General features: G+C 42.3%; 2 protein-coding genes across 2 annotated transcripts; both read right to left on the bottom strand.

Annotated features, from left to right (window-relative positions):
- Nucleotides 1-136: 136 nt before the first annotated feature.
- Nucleotides 137-2,634, bottom strand: LOC113579257 (uncharacterized). The gene is made up of 4 exons (XM_081697616.1): nt 1,565-2,634; nt 1,188-1,285; nt 911-1,040; nt 137-808 (listed from the first exon to the last, which is right to left on the bottom strand). Exons 2-4 carry the CDS (start codon nt 1,279-1,281, stop codon nt 553-555), a joined length of 480 nt encoding a protein of 159 aa, XP_081553742.1. The 5' UTR covers nt 1,282-1,285; nt 1,565-2,634; the 3' UTR covers nt 137-552.
- A 147-nt stretch (nt 2,635-2,781) lies between these two features.
- On the bottom strand, nt 2,782-15,711 carry nploc4 (NPL4 homolog, ubiquitin recognition factor). Its single transcript, XM_027013067.3, has 17 exons — nt 15,540-15,711; nt 13,967-14,047; nt 11,896-12,005; nt 11,487-11,702; nt 11,278-11,326; nt 11,050-11,144; nt 10,826-10,949; nt 10,468-10,647; nt 9,813-9,899; nt 9,431-9,502; nt 9,171-9,297; nt 8,564-8,724; nt 7,547-7,618; nt 6,659-6,751; nt 6,419-6,538; nt 5,711-5,813; nt 2,782-4,941 (listed from the first exon to the last, which is right to left on the bottom strand). Exons 1-17 carry the CDS (start codon nt 15,552-15,554, stop codon nt 4,784-4,786), a joined length of 1,863 nt encoding a protein of 620 aa, XP_026868868.2. The 5' UTR covers nt 15,555-15,711; the 3' UTR covers nt 2,782-4,783.
- Nucleotides 15,712-15,935: the final 224 nt, after the last annotated feature.

Here is a 15,935-nt window from a genome sequence, read left to right on the forward strand (position 1 = left end):
GCCAGTTCACACAGGGAAAACAATCAAACCAAAAAAAAACAAAAAAAAAAAACAAAACGCTTTGTCACAGCTGGTTACGAAAGAGCATGTATCATTTTATTTAATAAATGGATAGACAAAAGGTTGATTTGAACTGGCAGTGTTTAATATCGTTACAATGCTGTACAAGACCTCCATCTAGCGTAAAAAAAACAACGCACTGAAAAGCATCTTAGCTAAATTATGCATCTTTCTCAAACGTTGATAATTAAATAAAAATCAGTAAACTAGTTTTCTAACAGCACATAAATGATTAATCGTTACTAGAAACATCATGCAATTATTTTCTATTCATCAAACATGTAATAGTAAGTAGATAAAATAATGTTTTGTGCCAAGTGGAACATTTTTGTAATAACATTCCTGCCTTACTTTCTTCTTTTATTCCATAAATCACTCTTCCCACCGACCATTAAAACATATTGCATGTTAAAATAATATATCTACATATTGTAATTAAACATTTAATCAAATTCAGACTGTTCTGTGAATAGTCTTCTAAACTTGTGCGGTTTATGGCATCTTCACCCTTCTGAAGACTACCACTCTGTTTTTGCGTCTTGGTCCTTTGTCAGGCTCAGGGTCAGGATTGCCCTGTGTCCCAGGTTTGGGGCGATCCTCTCTGGGGGACGTGGGGCTCCTACCTGTCTGAAAATCATCCAAAAATGATTCCACTCCTTCGAATTTGGTAGTGAGTTCACCCAGCCGCTCCTTCAGAGTGTTGAACTCCTTATATAGATCGTTGAGGGCTTCAGACAGGGGCTCAATCCTAGAATACATTTATCACAATAAGTCAAACGTCACATTTTAACAGGAGAACCCAAACTGTCTGGAAACCTGTTGAATGCTTGTTGAAACCCACAGAACCAACCTCCTATAGTCCGGTAGCACAGTGTTGTGATCATTCAGAAGTAGGTCTTTCACTTGGGTCATGATTGCAAACTTCCAGTTGTCCAGGACTAAAGTGAGGTTAGCACACCCTCTGGTGTTCACTTTCTCAGCTGCAATACAAAACCCAATTAAACATATAACCTTGTAGAAATTCAAGTAGAATATTCTCTTCAAATCAAAATAAAAAACCATGATGTGACTGAGAATGGCTGAGATGTATAATGATTCTTCTCTCTTTCTTTCTCTCTCAGTATTACCCTCAACTTTGTAGTCCCACTCAAAGCTTTGTCTTCTTCTATTCTGTGCAGCACCCACAGAGAGTATAAAAAACAAGGCCAGAAGAACCTGCATGTTTCTGTGCATGGATGGAGCGAGAGAAGGACAGATTAAGAACATGTTACTGATCCTGAACGACTTGGCAAAAACCTATCCCTCAAGTTGAAAAACACACAACCCCCCCCCCCCCCCCCCATCAAATTCAAAACTATGAAATTAACATATATTATTAAATGTGAGATAAACAACAAAGATGTGAAGCAACACAATACCAAATAAAATATTTTAACTCAATTTGTTTTGAAGACAACACAGAAGTTGGAGTCAAGTCATTTAGCATAAATATGTAAACGCTTACCTTTACATACAAGCTCCTAAAATGTGTTGAACTATCATCAGTGACTGTCAAGTATAGTCTATACCTCCAAGCTTTTATATGTCCATCAAAATGTAACCCTCCCCATTCTGGTGTTATTGCTGGAGGAAGAGTGGAGAAATTTATATTGTCTTTTCCCCAAAAGAAAATATCGGACAGTTAAATAAATGGACCACAGATAAATTCATATTTCTGTCTCGATAACCTTTTAAATGTTCCGCTTCCAAATAAACTAAGAAAACTGGAGGTGGACAATGGACTGCAGACTACACCTATCCAGCAGTACAAAAACATTATTTAACCACACCCTCACATGCAGAGACCCAGATAAGTGAGGAGAATCACATGGGTTAATGACCACCCTTCATTGCTCAGGTCCAATGAGGAAAGTAGCAGAAAATAGCAGTGTTGAGGTCTGCTGGAAAAATAGAAGTAAGATTCCATGATAGCAGTAGCCAAGGACCTGAGCATTGCAGGATTACAGGCAATCCAACAAACTGAAAATGTGTGTGCAAATGTATCCCTTGTGTGGTTAATGTGGAACTGCAACCATGAATGATTCATTTAACCTCATAATTGTCTAATTGCAATATTATAACCAGTAGTCATACTGACAGGGGAAAAACAGAGCTTTCTTTGAAGTAAACCCAGCCCTCAACACTGAAAAAAGTGTGGAATCTTACTTCAAAAGAGAGTGGTTACAGACAGGTTGTCTTGTGGTTCATCTTAGCTGCGTTTGATGTTGACAGCTCACGTGCACGTCAGCATTCCTAGACTTCATCTGCAACACACGTGGGGTGCTAGGGATCTACCAGAGGCCCAGGGTTCATCTTAGCATGTTGATGTCACCCAGTAGACAATCTGCAGCCTGGTCCCTAATGCCATCATGCTAGATTAGGATAATGCTGAAGCTCCTTGGATGAACATGACTGTTTTAATCATGTCAGAAAAGGACTTTTGCATCAAAGCGCTTTTAAAATAGCTTTACCTTTGCCACAAACATTCAGCTCACTCTGTGCTGTAGTTGAAATGAATGTTGCAATGCGTCTAATTTCACCTCAGTGATGTTGCTCCCAATACCTGTTTTCTCTTATTAGTTTTAAGACTGATTTCAGTAGGAAAGAATACTTTTTAATGTAGAACCATAATATGAGCACAGTAACTTTCAAGAAGTCAGTAAAAAAAGGAAAAGCACTACATTCAAATGAAAATGTTTTTATTGTTAAAATGTTATTTCTGCATTTTAACTCCCAAATGGTGTGCAGTCTTGGGCCTTCTTCAGGCTTCATCCTAATAAGCTAATTTTTAGAAAGGAGACAGAAGTAGTGCACTATTCCTGAGCACTATTGATATTAGGCTTTAAGCCATGTCAGGGGAGCCAGCCGTAAACGTCTCGTAACCCCGGACCCTCCAAAGCAAAAATTATTTCCAATGCAGAAACAGTATGAAAAGAAATCCCAGATTCTTGTTTGTCTGTGAAGTTACCAACTAAGCAGCACTGGCCAACTCTGTCATAAGTTGTCAAGTCTCTATTCTGTACCATCATCACATTCATATTAGGTATATAATGCAAATTAACCAAGTGTGACAGGAAAAACATTTTCCACAAGATGCTTTTCTCCCTTTTATACCAGAGGTTCTAAACTCTGAACCTCAAATCCAACTTTTGAACCTAGATTTCTTTCCCCCTTCACTTCAGTACTTAAGTTAATGATAGCTATCTGGACAGTTAATGTAACTGATGGGCCATTTGGTCAGCACATGACTCCTAGTTTCCTTTTGGGGTGAAAAACAGAATATGCTCATTCACACAACCAGCTCTGCAAGATGTATGTGCAGAGACTTTTCTGAAGCAAGTACATCCCTGAAGTGCTTCACCACATACCAATATTAACTCAGAAGGAGCACTGCAGGTTGACCTCAAAAGCGACTTTCATTTTGTGTTGGGTGCAAACACCACAATTTGTCTTTCATTTGGTGTTGGGTGCAAACACAATTTGCTTTTGGCTCCTCACAGGCAGCAACAAGCTAGAAAATTTAAAGTGATTAATTTAATTAACATTCATTTTAACTCTTAGTGATGTTTCACCTTTCATCTTATCCAGACTTGGGACACACTGGGTCAGATAAGAGGAAGCAGTGTTAAGTGGCTAAAAGGCTTTGGAGATCGTCATGATATCCCTATCCGTCCAAAGTTCTGACCAGTGACGGTAAGTGAAAAAAGAGCGAAACACTGAAGAAGGTGCCATCAGTCACAATTTCAGTCAGTGGGAACTTTACCAAAAGCTGCCAAATGCACCGGCCATTCTTTATACCATTTTCTCTTTTTCTAACAGCAATGTGAAAATGGTGTGAAGGGAAAAAAAGTAAGTAGCTTTATGTCAGACTGAGAAATGTAGGCAGAAATCCAATATTAAACCCTGTCATTCAGTTTGATAATACACCCCAGAAACCACAGGCAACACAGCAATCCCAAAGTCCTTAAAACTTGCTAAAAATAAATCAATGGCAATGAAAACGGCATATGATCACTGATAATGAGGCCTGTGCAACTTTTAATAGGTGTTTTTAATCTAATCTCCTTTGAGGAAACTACGGTGAGATGAGTGGGTCTGTGCTATCCACCTGTTCGGAACATTGTGTATCATCTTTAATCATGTGAAACTCCAAGGGCTTTTTCAGCATCATAGTTTTCAGAAAACTGTATTCAATTCTAGCAATATACATATAACAAGGAGCCAAAAAAAGGAAAAGAAAAGCCTCACTGAAATTAAATAAAAGTATCAATCCTTATCTGCATGTTATATACACAACACATTTCAAGGTTGTGAAAACAGGTGGGGTGCAGAAATCAAATTCCACAAACAAATTTAGCAAGTTTAATCAATGTCCAGGAAGCTACGCTACCGCCAGGACAATTTGGACTGCAGAGAAGGAGGAGCCTCGGCATAAATCAATCCCAGCATGCCGTGTGGCCACTGTAGAGAGGCTACAGGACCACACTGCCATCATAAGCTCTGCACATTCGACTGGCTGTGGAGCTCAGCACGCCACTGGCATTCGCAACCCAGCGCAATCAGGGAAGAAGTGGGCAGGGCTTGGAATGGGGGTGGGGTGAGGGGCGTGGTCTGAATGGGACATGCCCCTCCTGCTGCTATCTCCCAGCATGGTGTGTGATCACAGCACTGGATATAGGGGCTTTTAACTGCGGGGAAGGCTGCACATCTCACAATGCTCTGTGCCCGGCTGGTTCATGAAGGTGCAGTGGACGCATGACCACATGACAGAGGAGGATGCTGGGACAGACGGGCCACCCATGGCATAGTCCAGAGAGCCTGCCTGCTGCCCTCCTACTGTGCCTAAGAGAGGAAGGAAAGGATTTTATTCATTAGTCAAATCACATTTATATGCCTTATGTAAAAACAACTATGACTGATCAGTGAGCAGCTTATTCCAAGGAATTGTACTCTCACAGATAGCAATAAATTAACATGAAAATACAAATAAAACATGAAGGCAGCATTAAAAGCAGGCATGCAAAATATAAATACTGCACTTGGACAAAACCTAAACCAATAAAAGCTCAGGAAGACTCAAAGGCCAGGTATGTCTAAAAACAACATCAGAGGGTGACAAGTGAATGGAAAATGGTTCCCAAGGCTGGGGGCAAGCACCAGAAAAGCGCTGTCACCATTAGCCTTTAACGATACTCTGGCAGAGAGGTTTGCTTAAGAGATGACACCTGACTGTTGTGTAGTGAATGAAGTCAGTGATGTATTATACTGCTAATCCTTGTAGTGCTTCAAAAACAAGCAGCAGCAGCTAAAAATCAGTGACGATTTCACTAGTAACCAGTGAAGTGAGGCAAGTACAGCTAGAACCTTTGAGGAACCAGGCTGGTGTATTTTTCACAAGTCACACACGATATACATTTGACTGTGCGACTCAAACAATAGTTATGACAGGAAAAAGACTAAACTATCAGGCAATCAGAATGAATTTTCTGTGATTCATATCTAAGGGGTCCTAAGCTCTCACAAATCAACAGACAAATAAGCAAACAAAAAAATATAACAGCAGAAGCGCAGGAATCTTCCCAAATCTCCAGTGAGTTGGAGATACACTCACTACACAGCTGCTCGATGGTGGCCCACTGCTCAGACTTCTTCCATGTCTGTGCCAGTTCCTCATTTGAGGTCTTCACAGCCTCTAGCAAGAGTCCAATACTGTCCTGTGAACAAAAAGTTGAAATTCAATATTAGTTTCTAGTTTCTTTAAAGATGATCAATGCTGCACCCACAACAGGAGGCAGGGGTCCACAGGCATGGACCCCAAAATGTCTGCATGAATGTGCAGAGGGTCATCACCACCAAAAACCATGAAACATTAACTGGCTACTATTAGCAGGGCTCTGAGACGTGCACAAGTGTCTCAACTACAGAGCCACCTGTTGGACAAAACACTGTATACATATACAACTGTGTGCCTAGGCAACAAAGGGAGAGAGGACAAAGAAGGGAGCATCATGACCTCAAAACAAAAGAGCAAACAAATCATCAGCAAAACAAAAGGAAAACAAAAAAGCCCTGGCTGAGATTAAGCGCAAACCCATAATGCTGGAAAAGTCTTTTTACAATCATTTGTTATAACTACCCCGAGAAAGTAGAGATGAGGAACATTTGTGAAACACAGCAGGGGCACAGTAATGATAAATACCAAAATCACTACTGTGATTACACTAAAAACGAAAATGTTCTGGAACCTTAAACACAAACTACAAGCATTGTGGGGGAAAACTGGAAAACCCCCACAAAACAAAATAAAAAACACACTCACCCGTAAAGGCATGACGTCATTGGTGACGAGGAAGATGAGCAAATGGAAGTCAGAGACAATGTCCAGGAAGGAGGAGGAGGAAGAACACTGGGAGAGATATGTAGCTAGACTGTGGAAGTCCTGACACACAGACACACACACACACATGATTTTGGAAAAGGTTTAAGCAGCATTTGCCAGAGAGGATGTGTTTCTTCTGTGTGCTCGAGGTAGAGGTGTATGAGGTGTGTGCGTGACTACCTGTGTCTCCCCGAGTGCATCCCTGTTCTCGATGGGGAAGCGGAGCATGGAGGAGAAGGTGAACACGGGGTCTTTAGGAAAGGTGGTGGTGATCTGCGCGCGCACACGCACACAGGCGCGCACACGCGCACACACACACACACACACACACACACACACACACACACACACAGAGAGAGAGAGCAATCAGAGCACAGTAACGACACGTTCTCCCTCACACACACAGACACAGTTCACAAGTTTAGTGTGACTCAGTTTGTTTAATTTTAATAACACTGATCCACACAATATTCAAAATTAATTTTCCTACATTTCCTCACTACACGTTCTACCCCATGAATGGCTCACTGTGCTGTTCTGTTAATGGCAGTTCCAGCAGAGTGAGACTGAATGACTGGAGTTGCTAGTTGAGTGGCACAAGTGCCCCAGTCCATCAAAGCCTATCTAAAGGATTTAATTCATTTCCGTATAGGCCTCTGCCCTGCAGTCAACACTAATAATGAGTGCAATTCATCAAAGCATTCCTTTCATAAGCTACTGTATGCAGGTGTGAACATGCTGTCGCTAACTTTAGTTTACCCACAGAGTGTAAAATAACACCCAAAGTGATTACAGTGTTTCTCAAAACTTTAAAAATTTTTAATTATTTCACTATATTCGAAGCTTTTCCACAGCATTCATAAGCCCTAAGAGCTCAATTACACTTTACAAACAGGTAGGGGTGTGTGTGTGTGTGTGTGTGTGTGTGTGTGTGTGTGTGTGTGTGTGTGTGTGTGTGTGTGTGTGTGTGTGTGTGTGTGTGTGTGTGTAGATGTCTTATGTAGCATAAATGCAATTGAGGAATATTTTAAAGGCTAGAGGAGATTTGGTATAGGCACTGGTACTCACGTCAATGATTAAGTACTCCACAGGTAGAGGGCGAGCCAAGTGTGTGATGTCATTGCCAAACTTGTCTTTATCCTGCATACAAGGAAAGAAGGTAAACAGAGAAAGAGAGAAAACATACACAAAGAAAGAGGAAGAGAGACGATAAAAGAATGAATAATGAAATGAAAGAAAAAAAGATTTAAAATGTTGAAAGTCTTAAGGACTTTATGGCTTATTTGTGGCACCACAACACACACTGCTACAGACTGCATCACATCCTAAAAATACCATGAGCAGCAGGAAAAAAAAAAAATCCTGCGCATCTCCTACTTCATCTTAGTTTGGCAGTTTCAGGTTCACAGCAAGTTCAGAACATGCAGGGCCATCTGTCAGGTTTTTACCAGTCTAGCTGTACCGATGCTCAACCACCGATGACTGATGCTCAACAACAGACGAGAGCCTCTGTTCAGAATTGTGATAAAACACATCTTACCTACAGTAATATAAGAGGACTGCTTAGTTTGACCGTAAACGCAATCATTTGTATGGGAATGCATTTCATCGGTTTGCTGCACTTCACTAAACAAATAGTCGCTTGAAGCTGAACTTTGCAATCATCCAGAATGAAAATGCCAAAAGGAAGAATGACGGATTAGAGCAGGAGACAGACTGGCACAACAGACAGCCACAACAGACAGCCGTGACGGATGGATTTACATGACCAGGGATCCCTCTGAACACGGGCCCTTCCTAACCTGTCTCAGAGAAACTTCGTCACACACAGATTATAGAAGACATGTGGTAGTATGATGCATGACGGTTCTGTGCATGTGCACATGGACATGGCAAGTGTCATGTGGAGGAGATGAAAGTGCATGCCTGGTAAACACATATGTACATAATATGTGAGTGAGAGGGTGTCTGTGTGCGCGCGTGCACTTAGTCTGCCTCATCAAAAGGGATACAAAAGCCTTGGCTTCCATATGCTCAGGCTGCATGTTGGCATGAACGGGTGTGTGTGCGCACGTGTGCATGCACCTTATAGAAGACATCTGGGACATACTGCTCACTGCTGGACTCTTTGGCGTAGCCAAGCTCGGGGGCATCTCGGCAGGGCAGCAAGCACTCATCCCTCACCAGTGCCATGCACTGGTTAGACACCTGATATCCCTCAAAATGCACTTGGTTATCTGGACCACCTGCGTACACACACCCCCACACACCCCCACACACCCCCACACACCCCCACACACCCCCACACACCCCCACACACACCCACACACACCCACACACACCCACACACACCCACACACACAGGCACAAAGGTATATATGTATATTAGAGTTATATTTACATTGCAGGACAGAATACCGCACCAATTTATTATATTGTTGCTTTTTTTAATCAAAGGCATGTGGTTTTAGGAATAACAAATAAAAATAAAACAAGATGATCCAGGTCAATCATTTAGTATAGTCTGATAACCCATTTAATTGCACATCAAGTATTTTACAAGGCACACAAATGAATGCATTCTCTCTTCAGGAACAGAACCAACAGTAACAGTAAAAATACAGCGTCTACTCCCGTCGTAGCAAAGGAAAGCTCACTGCAAATAACATCATAAAGAAGAGAAACCACGCACCTGTTGCGACTACTGTGACAAATTTTGATCCAAAATGGCCATCAGGAGAGAGCCGGCAGGGATTGGCGTGCTGGTTCTGGAAATGTCCGGCAGTGATGCACTCTTCAGAGCTCAGGAAGTACGAGTCCTACACAGGAAACAAATCACAGGCTGCAGCTTGCACATAACATGGTACTGCTCACTCTGTCCTCGAACCAGGCTGGGTCCAGTAAAGAATCTAGCGGGCTGTTTTACTTGAGACGCGCAATTTGAAGTGTTACCTTGTTTCTTGTGTAACGCACTGTGCCTATTCTTGTATCTTCTGATAGCAGGTCTGTGAAGATCCACCCCACCTAGGTCCATAAGCAACTAATATTACCATTTATACAATAATACAACAAACTTGGGAAGTAAACAAACAGCTATGTTAGCAGATATGCATTTGAATTGCAACACTCTAACCACACCTACAAATTATGCCGCCAATGTCAGGAAGGGCTCCCTGTCAGGAATAAGCTTTTCTGTGCCCAAAATGTGTCATGTCACCAGATTCAAGACACCCAAGCCAGAATAGTGGTTAAGTTAGGTGATGTTATGGTCCCAGAATGAGCCTGCCAGCCTAAAAGAGGGACAGGAGGAAAGAGAGAGTGGAGTCGGGGTTACCTTGCGGAGACCTAGCTTGGCAGCAATCTCCTCCACTGCTGCAGCTCTGGGATCGTCTATCAGTTCCAGGCTGTTCTGAGTGCCAATCTGAAACCCAACCAGACAGGAGCCATTACCACTGGGATTCAACCATATGGGATAGGGGTGGCAGTATTAAGTAGGCACATAGTTTATATTAATTTGCAGAATACGTGGGCCAACCCAGGAAACGACAACACCGAAGAACGCAGCTGCAAGGAGGAGAGGCAGCTGTCGGGGTGAGGCTAAGCGACCCTTTCTGACACTGCCTTCACATCAAACTCTCCCATGCAGACCACCATTTTACTCTTTAGGATGTGAGTGCAGGTGCACTGAGGGAACCAGATTCTCGATGTCCTTGATCTCTCGCTGCCAGGGTGTCTGACTAAGCCATGATGGAACAGACAGTACAAATGTGGAAAGACTGCTCATCAATCCAGACACATCAGTGGCTATTAAACAAGAAATGATTAATGTCTTTATTAGTGTTCCAAAATTAACTACTAACATTAATACTGTATACCGGTGCATTGAGTCATAGAGGCCTCATCTACACGCTTCTAACCAACCCTATGAGCTTCCGACAGGATTAAGGACAAGAGCATTTCAGATAAGTGCTTGTGTTTGTCGAGCTGACCTGTGGCGGTTCGTAAATGGCAGCCACTTCAGCGCGGATGCCCAGGGGGATGTCCTTGTGCTCTGTGTAGCGGCCGTACAGGTAGCCCATCCGCTGGTTTCCTGTCTTCCTCCAGAAGTCCAAGAAACGGTCGGCGATGGTGTGGTTCTCAAACATGATGTTATCCACATGTCTGTATTTCTGCAATGTGGAATGAAATGCCGAGAGGCTAGCATGCGTCCATCCTGAAAGTTATACATGAGCCCAGCTAGCGTTAATTAGCTATTAGCACTATTGGGATATCCAGTTCAGAGCTGCATTTCACTGCAAAGACTCAGCAAATGCCAGTGCAGTCATGGTGCTAGGGAACTGGGGGTACCTGTCTGTTCAGGGTGATGGCACTAGGTTGGCACTTGGTGCAGATGCCCTCTGGCCAGGGCAGATGGCCCTCGCAGCCAGACTTGATCTTACAGCTGATGTTCTCCAACGCCACAAACTTGCCCCTGAGTAAGAGGAGGAGAAATGATGGTCTCGTATGACTCCAGAGTCTCTTGAAGACCGACATTTTCCATTGAAAAGTCGAAAGCCTGTGCAAAGACTCACTTGTCTGCTCCACCGGTCAGCTTGCGGATATAGGCATGGAAAGACATGTGTTTGACAGGTGGATCGAGGTGATTCAGGTAGTCTTCATCAAAAGGCTGTGAAGTGGGAAAAGCCAAACAGCTGCAATGGAGCAAGGTATCTTTGTGCTACGCACTATGACTCATTATAAGGTCAAATTTACATGTGAACAAAAGCCTTTCCAATATGCATTATTGACTATGTACTTACCTCTAAAGGTACACAGTGTACGCATTTTCCCATTGGACCATGACGACATCTGAAACACAAGTGCATTCTCTTTAAAAGCTGTGGTACAATGAGCAATTTTTTATTCCATCAGATATTACAAAGGACAGAAAATGTTTCAAATGCACACTAGGTGCTGACGCTGTTGTATAAACATAAATACAGATTCACGCAGCAGAAGACAGACTCACAGTTGGGCATCTCGGTTTCTGTAGATCTTGCCTTCTTGTTTGGACAAGTACTGGTCAATATCATCCTCTGAGAACTGAGGAGCTGAGTGAGATCGAGACATGGAGGAGGAGGAGGATGAGGAGGAGGAGGAGGAGGAAGAATGGGGCTGTGCTGTGTCCATGTTCTCACTGGACTGACTGGATGATGACGGGAAAAGAAACAGCATGTCTCCATGTCTAGGCAAAGACAGAAACCAAGACAAAGTAAAGAAACAAGCAGATAAAAAGAAGAAGACACCTCCAAGACAAACAAGGCGAGAATATGTAGGGAGAATTGTTAACGAACACAGGGAGAATCGTTAATGAATGTTCTAGACAGCTTCTCGAAATCTCTCAAATGATACTTATTCCCAGTAGCAAACAGACTTACTTGATCTTAAGCAGGCTGAGCGTCTTGTTCTGAGAAAGGATCTCTCCGGTCTTGTTGCGGTTCAAGTAGACCGAAAAACCATTCGAGTTGAATCCAAACTCTTTTGCAACCTGCAGGGAGGGGGCATAAATTTAGCATATTATCCATCCCAAAGTTTTCATTTCAAAGTATATAATTAAGGCCTAAATAGGAATTTATTCAAGAACAAAATGCAGAAAAGGTTAAATCTATACTTTTAGACAGACAGTGCAATATTCCAAAACCAAACGTTGTTTTATGTTCAGGGTGAAAGGTGTGAAAGACCAAGTTGATAAGATTAAAATGGCACATTGTGACCATCAACCTGTATGAAAAAGAAGTAAAGTAAGGAACAAAGAAAAAGAAAACAAGATGAGGCAAAGAAGGGAGAGGAGAGCTAAACTCTCAAGTCCCCGTAAAAAAGTGAACTAACTGTATATACACGAAGCATTCCTGCATGCGGCATCTGCACACGATATTACAAAATAAGCTGCACTATAAACAATCCGTTTCAATCACAGAATCAGTTACAAATAAATAATTCAATAAGAACAGCAGCTTTGGAAGTGGAGATGTAATGCCATTAAGATTTCATTAGTAATTATTTACTAATCTATCATTCATTGATATCTAATTAAACTTGGCTGGACAAGTCAAAACACCAAATATCATATTTTCTAATGTTTATCAACACTTTGAGGAGAGTCAACATAAACTGGGCTGGGAAAATGATAACTTCTCTATGGAGCTGGGTGGTGAGGTTGATGCTCAGATGCACACGCACTTTGTTAAGAAGTCAGCGTGGCCAGACCTGTGCCACCCAGCCCGTTTTAGCCCCTACTGAAATAAGACCAGCATCAAAAGCAAACTAGATCTCTCCAAGGATCTAAGACTTTAGGCCTCACTTCACAACAAGCAATGAATCTTTCATGAAACACAGAGTGCTGTGTTATAGCAGAGTGATGCAGAGTGCTATGTTAAAGCAGACTGCCTCTTCTGCACAGCTACAACCACACCTGCCATTGCTGAGCCAAATGTAATAAAATGTAAAGCTCGTTCTAACAAAACAGGCAGCATGTCAATGGCGGTTGTACTGCAAGAAGCAAATGAACTGTCCTGAGGGAGCTTTTCAAGCCCACTATAATTATTCACTTGTTGCTGTGCCTGCCTAATGTCTCGGACAACGGCCGTTATTGTACTATGAGACAGCGTGGTATTGAGTGCATTCTCTCCATCAGAAGTGAGCTTCCAGAAGTTGCTAGCTGTCTGGCCTTGAGATATCAGCATGCCTCCCTTTGCTGAGGCAAGGTGTGTGTGTGTGTGTATGTATGCATGCATGCATGCATGCATGTATGTATGCATGCATGTATGTATGTATGTGTATGTGTGTGTGTATGCGCGCGCACACGTGCAGAACCCTAGATCGGTTCAGCCTAGCTCGGCATATGTAGGCTTATACAGTGTGGATCTCTGTTTTCAGCTGAGCCTTAACAATACATCAGCAGGGAGCGTGGTCAAGGCACACTGCAGCACTTTGCTGGCACTCTTCAGCGCCTGCAGCGGAACCTGGCTCAGCTCAGCTGTCTGAGCTATTCAGAAATGAGGTACTAAGGAATAACGATCAGTGTGGTTAAAAAAAGTGATACAGTGTGTTAAAACAAAATACAAAGCCACAGATTGAAAGGAAGTGAAGTCTAAGACTGGTCTGTGAACATGATAAATTCCACTTTTCTGTACTGGTAAGACTGGGACGGGTTCATTTCCCAGTGCAGCAACAATCCACATGCTCAGTCAGCTGAGCCTAAAGGCCAAAGACTGTGAGGTTGATGTGTTTTCCATTGCTTATAGAATGGTTTGAGTCTTTCATATTTGTAAATAAGTGACAGTTGGTAAATGTTGGGCTGTCCAACAGAACATCTTAGGACTTTTGTTACACACAGACAAGGATCTATCGTAATTTTAAAATGAAAAAGGGGACAAAGCTATAAGACTGAGTCTGACTGAAGACTTTGGTGTGTGTGTGTGTGGGGGGGGGGGGGACTACTGTGCTTACCTTCTTAAGAAAAGCTGCAGCAGTCTCCCGCTTGGTTGAGTTGATTTTTTTCATTCCCTCCGGAGACTGGACACGAATGATCTACGAGTAGACAAACATCAGGAGAATTTCAGGTTGTTATGCTTCCAATGGTACACAGACCTATTAAGAAGACTTGGTCTACCCAACATGTTATGTGAAGCACTTTGAATTGCTACTGTGTATACAAGGTGCAAATACACTGACCTCGTCTTGCCTGATACTGGTTTAAAGACTCATGCTTTGAGCTCATTTCTGATTAAAGCATTATTGACCACAACTGCATAGCCAGCCAAGTGATTCACAGAAGCAGGGAAAGGGAAGTCAACCTGACTCTCCTCTTTACAAGTACAGCTGCCAACTGAATCACTGAGAACTTCTTAATAAATGAATTATCCTGGATTATAAGGAAGCACTTGCTGAAGATGGGTCACTTGTATACTGCGAGGTGTCCAGTCAGCTTTGTTTAGGGTTATTTTTGATGTACTGCCCAGTAAATAGTATGCAGACCACAATCACTAATACACAACATAAATGAGGTTTACTTTGCTTGTCTTAAAGGACATTACACAGCAAGAAATCCTAGCACTCTCTCTCTCTCTCTCTCTCTCTCTATATATATATATATATATATCGGTTGACCAAGTAACTATTTAAGATAGCGAGCTTACCTATATGTCTTGGTTTCACACTGGAAGCTCGCTACCTTGAATGGTCAAGTATTTAAGTATTCTTGGAATTACAGTAGCTATGCTAGCTAGGACAGCTAAAATGACAAACTAAAGATGATCAGCAAAACGGTTTCTCAGAATGCGTGAACATCACCCAGTGCACGCAGGACTGGGAAACAGCGACTCGGATGACATTAACGCTGCCTAGCTGGACATCAGGTTGATGCGCCAACGTAACCAGCTCGCTGACCTACTTTACCAAAAGCAAATTTTTTTCCTGACATTGGTTACACAGTTCCCTTGCTGCCTGTATCCTAGCTAGCTAGTCGGCCAATTACCTTACCTACGTCTTAGCCGTTCAAACCTCCGAGAATAAGTTAGCTAATGCAGACTTCAACTATTTTAAGTCAGTTATCGAACCTGCTTGCATGCTAGATATCTGGGTAGGTTAGCTGTCTAAAGCACTGAGTGAACTCGACTTGTACATCAACTCAGTAAAGTGTTTATCTAGCCTTAGGCACCTAGCTAGGTTAGCTAACGTACCGTCCAAATGTCTGTGTAACCGATGTTAACAGCTGCAAGCTACCTGGCAGTCTCTTTGTTACAACCATGACATTTTCCACATGCAGTAAAGTATGTGGCAGGCAGAATAACCTGACAAGCTCGGAACAATTTAAGTAAATTTGTTCATTTCCTTAGTTAATTTAATTTCATATTTTAATGTCTGTTGGCGGTTAGCTGGGCCCGCAACTGTTCCGATGGTTAGCTTGTTAGCTTCGAGCTAACAATTCTGCTGCCTCATCACTCATAATACAGTACTTAGCTAGCGAGCTAGTTTAACGTTCCATAAACTAACAGGCAAAATACCTGAATCGGTTGCTTACCATGTTTTCTGCCATGTTTATCGGGTTCGTAATCCCGATTCTTGACACCGACAGACAACTCAGGCAGCAAATTCAGCGTTTACAAGACCAGCTCTAAACTGTACAGAATGCTCAAGACAAAACTCCATAACTCAGTTCGGTGCCGTGAACGCAGCGACAGTGTAAAGGTGAGTTCCTCCTATTACCGGAAGCCTTTCAAAACTAAAGTTCTACGTAAAGTTTACGTATAAGCAAAAGTCTCCACACTATATAGAAACTGAAATGCCGATAATATTATTTACTTGAAATAGGTAATAGGACCCTGAAAAATACTGAATCACAGCCTTTTGGTCCTTGTGTTTGTTGAGGGGGTGCAAACTCTGGTTACTTGATTAAATGACATGTTAGTTAACTAAG

Source organism: Electrophorus electricus, chromosome 15, assembly GCF_041902795.1.
Source record: "Electrophorus electricus isolate QZ-2024a chromosome 15, ASM4190279v1, whole genome shotgun sequence".
Taxonomy (NCBI): domain Eukaryota; kingdom Metazoa; phylum Chordata; class Actinopteri; order Gymnotiformes; family Gymnotidae; genus Electrophorus; species Electrophorus electricus.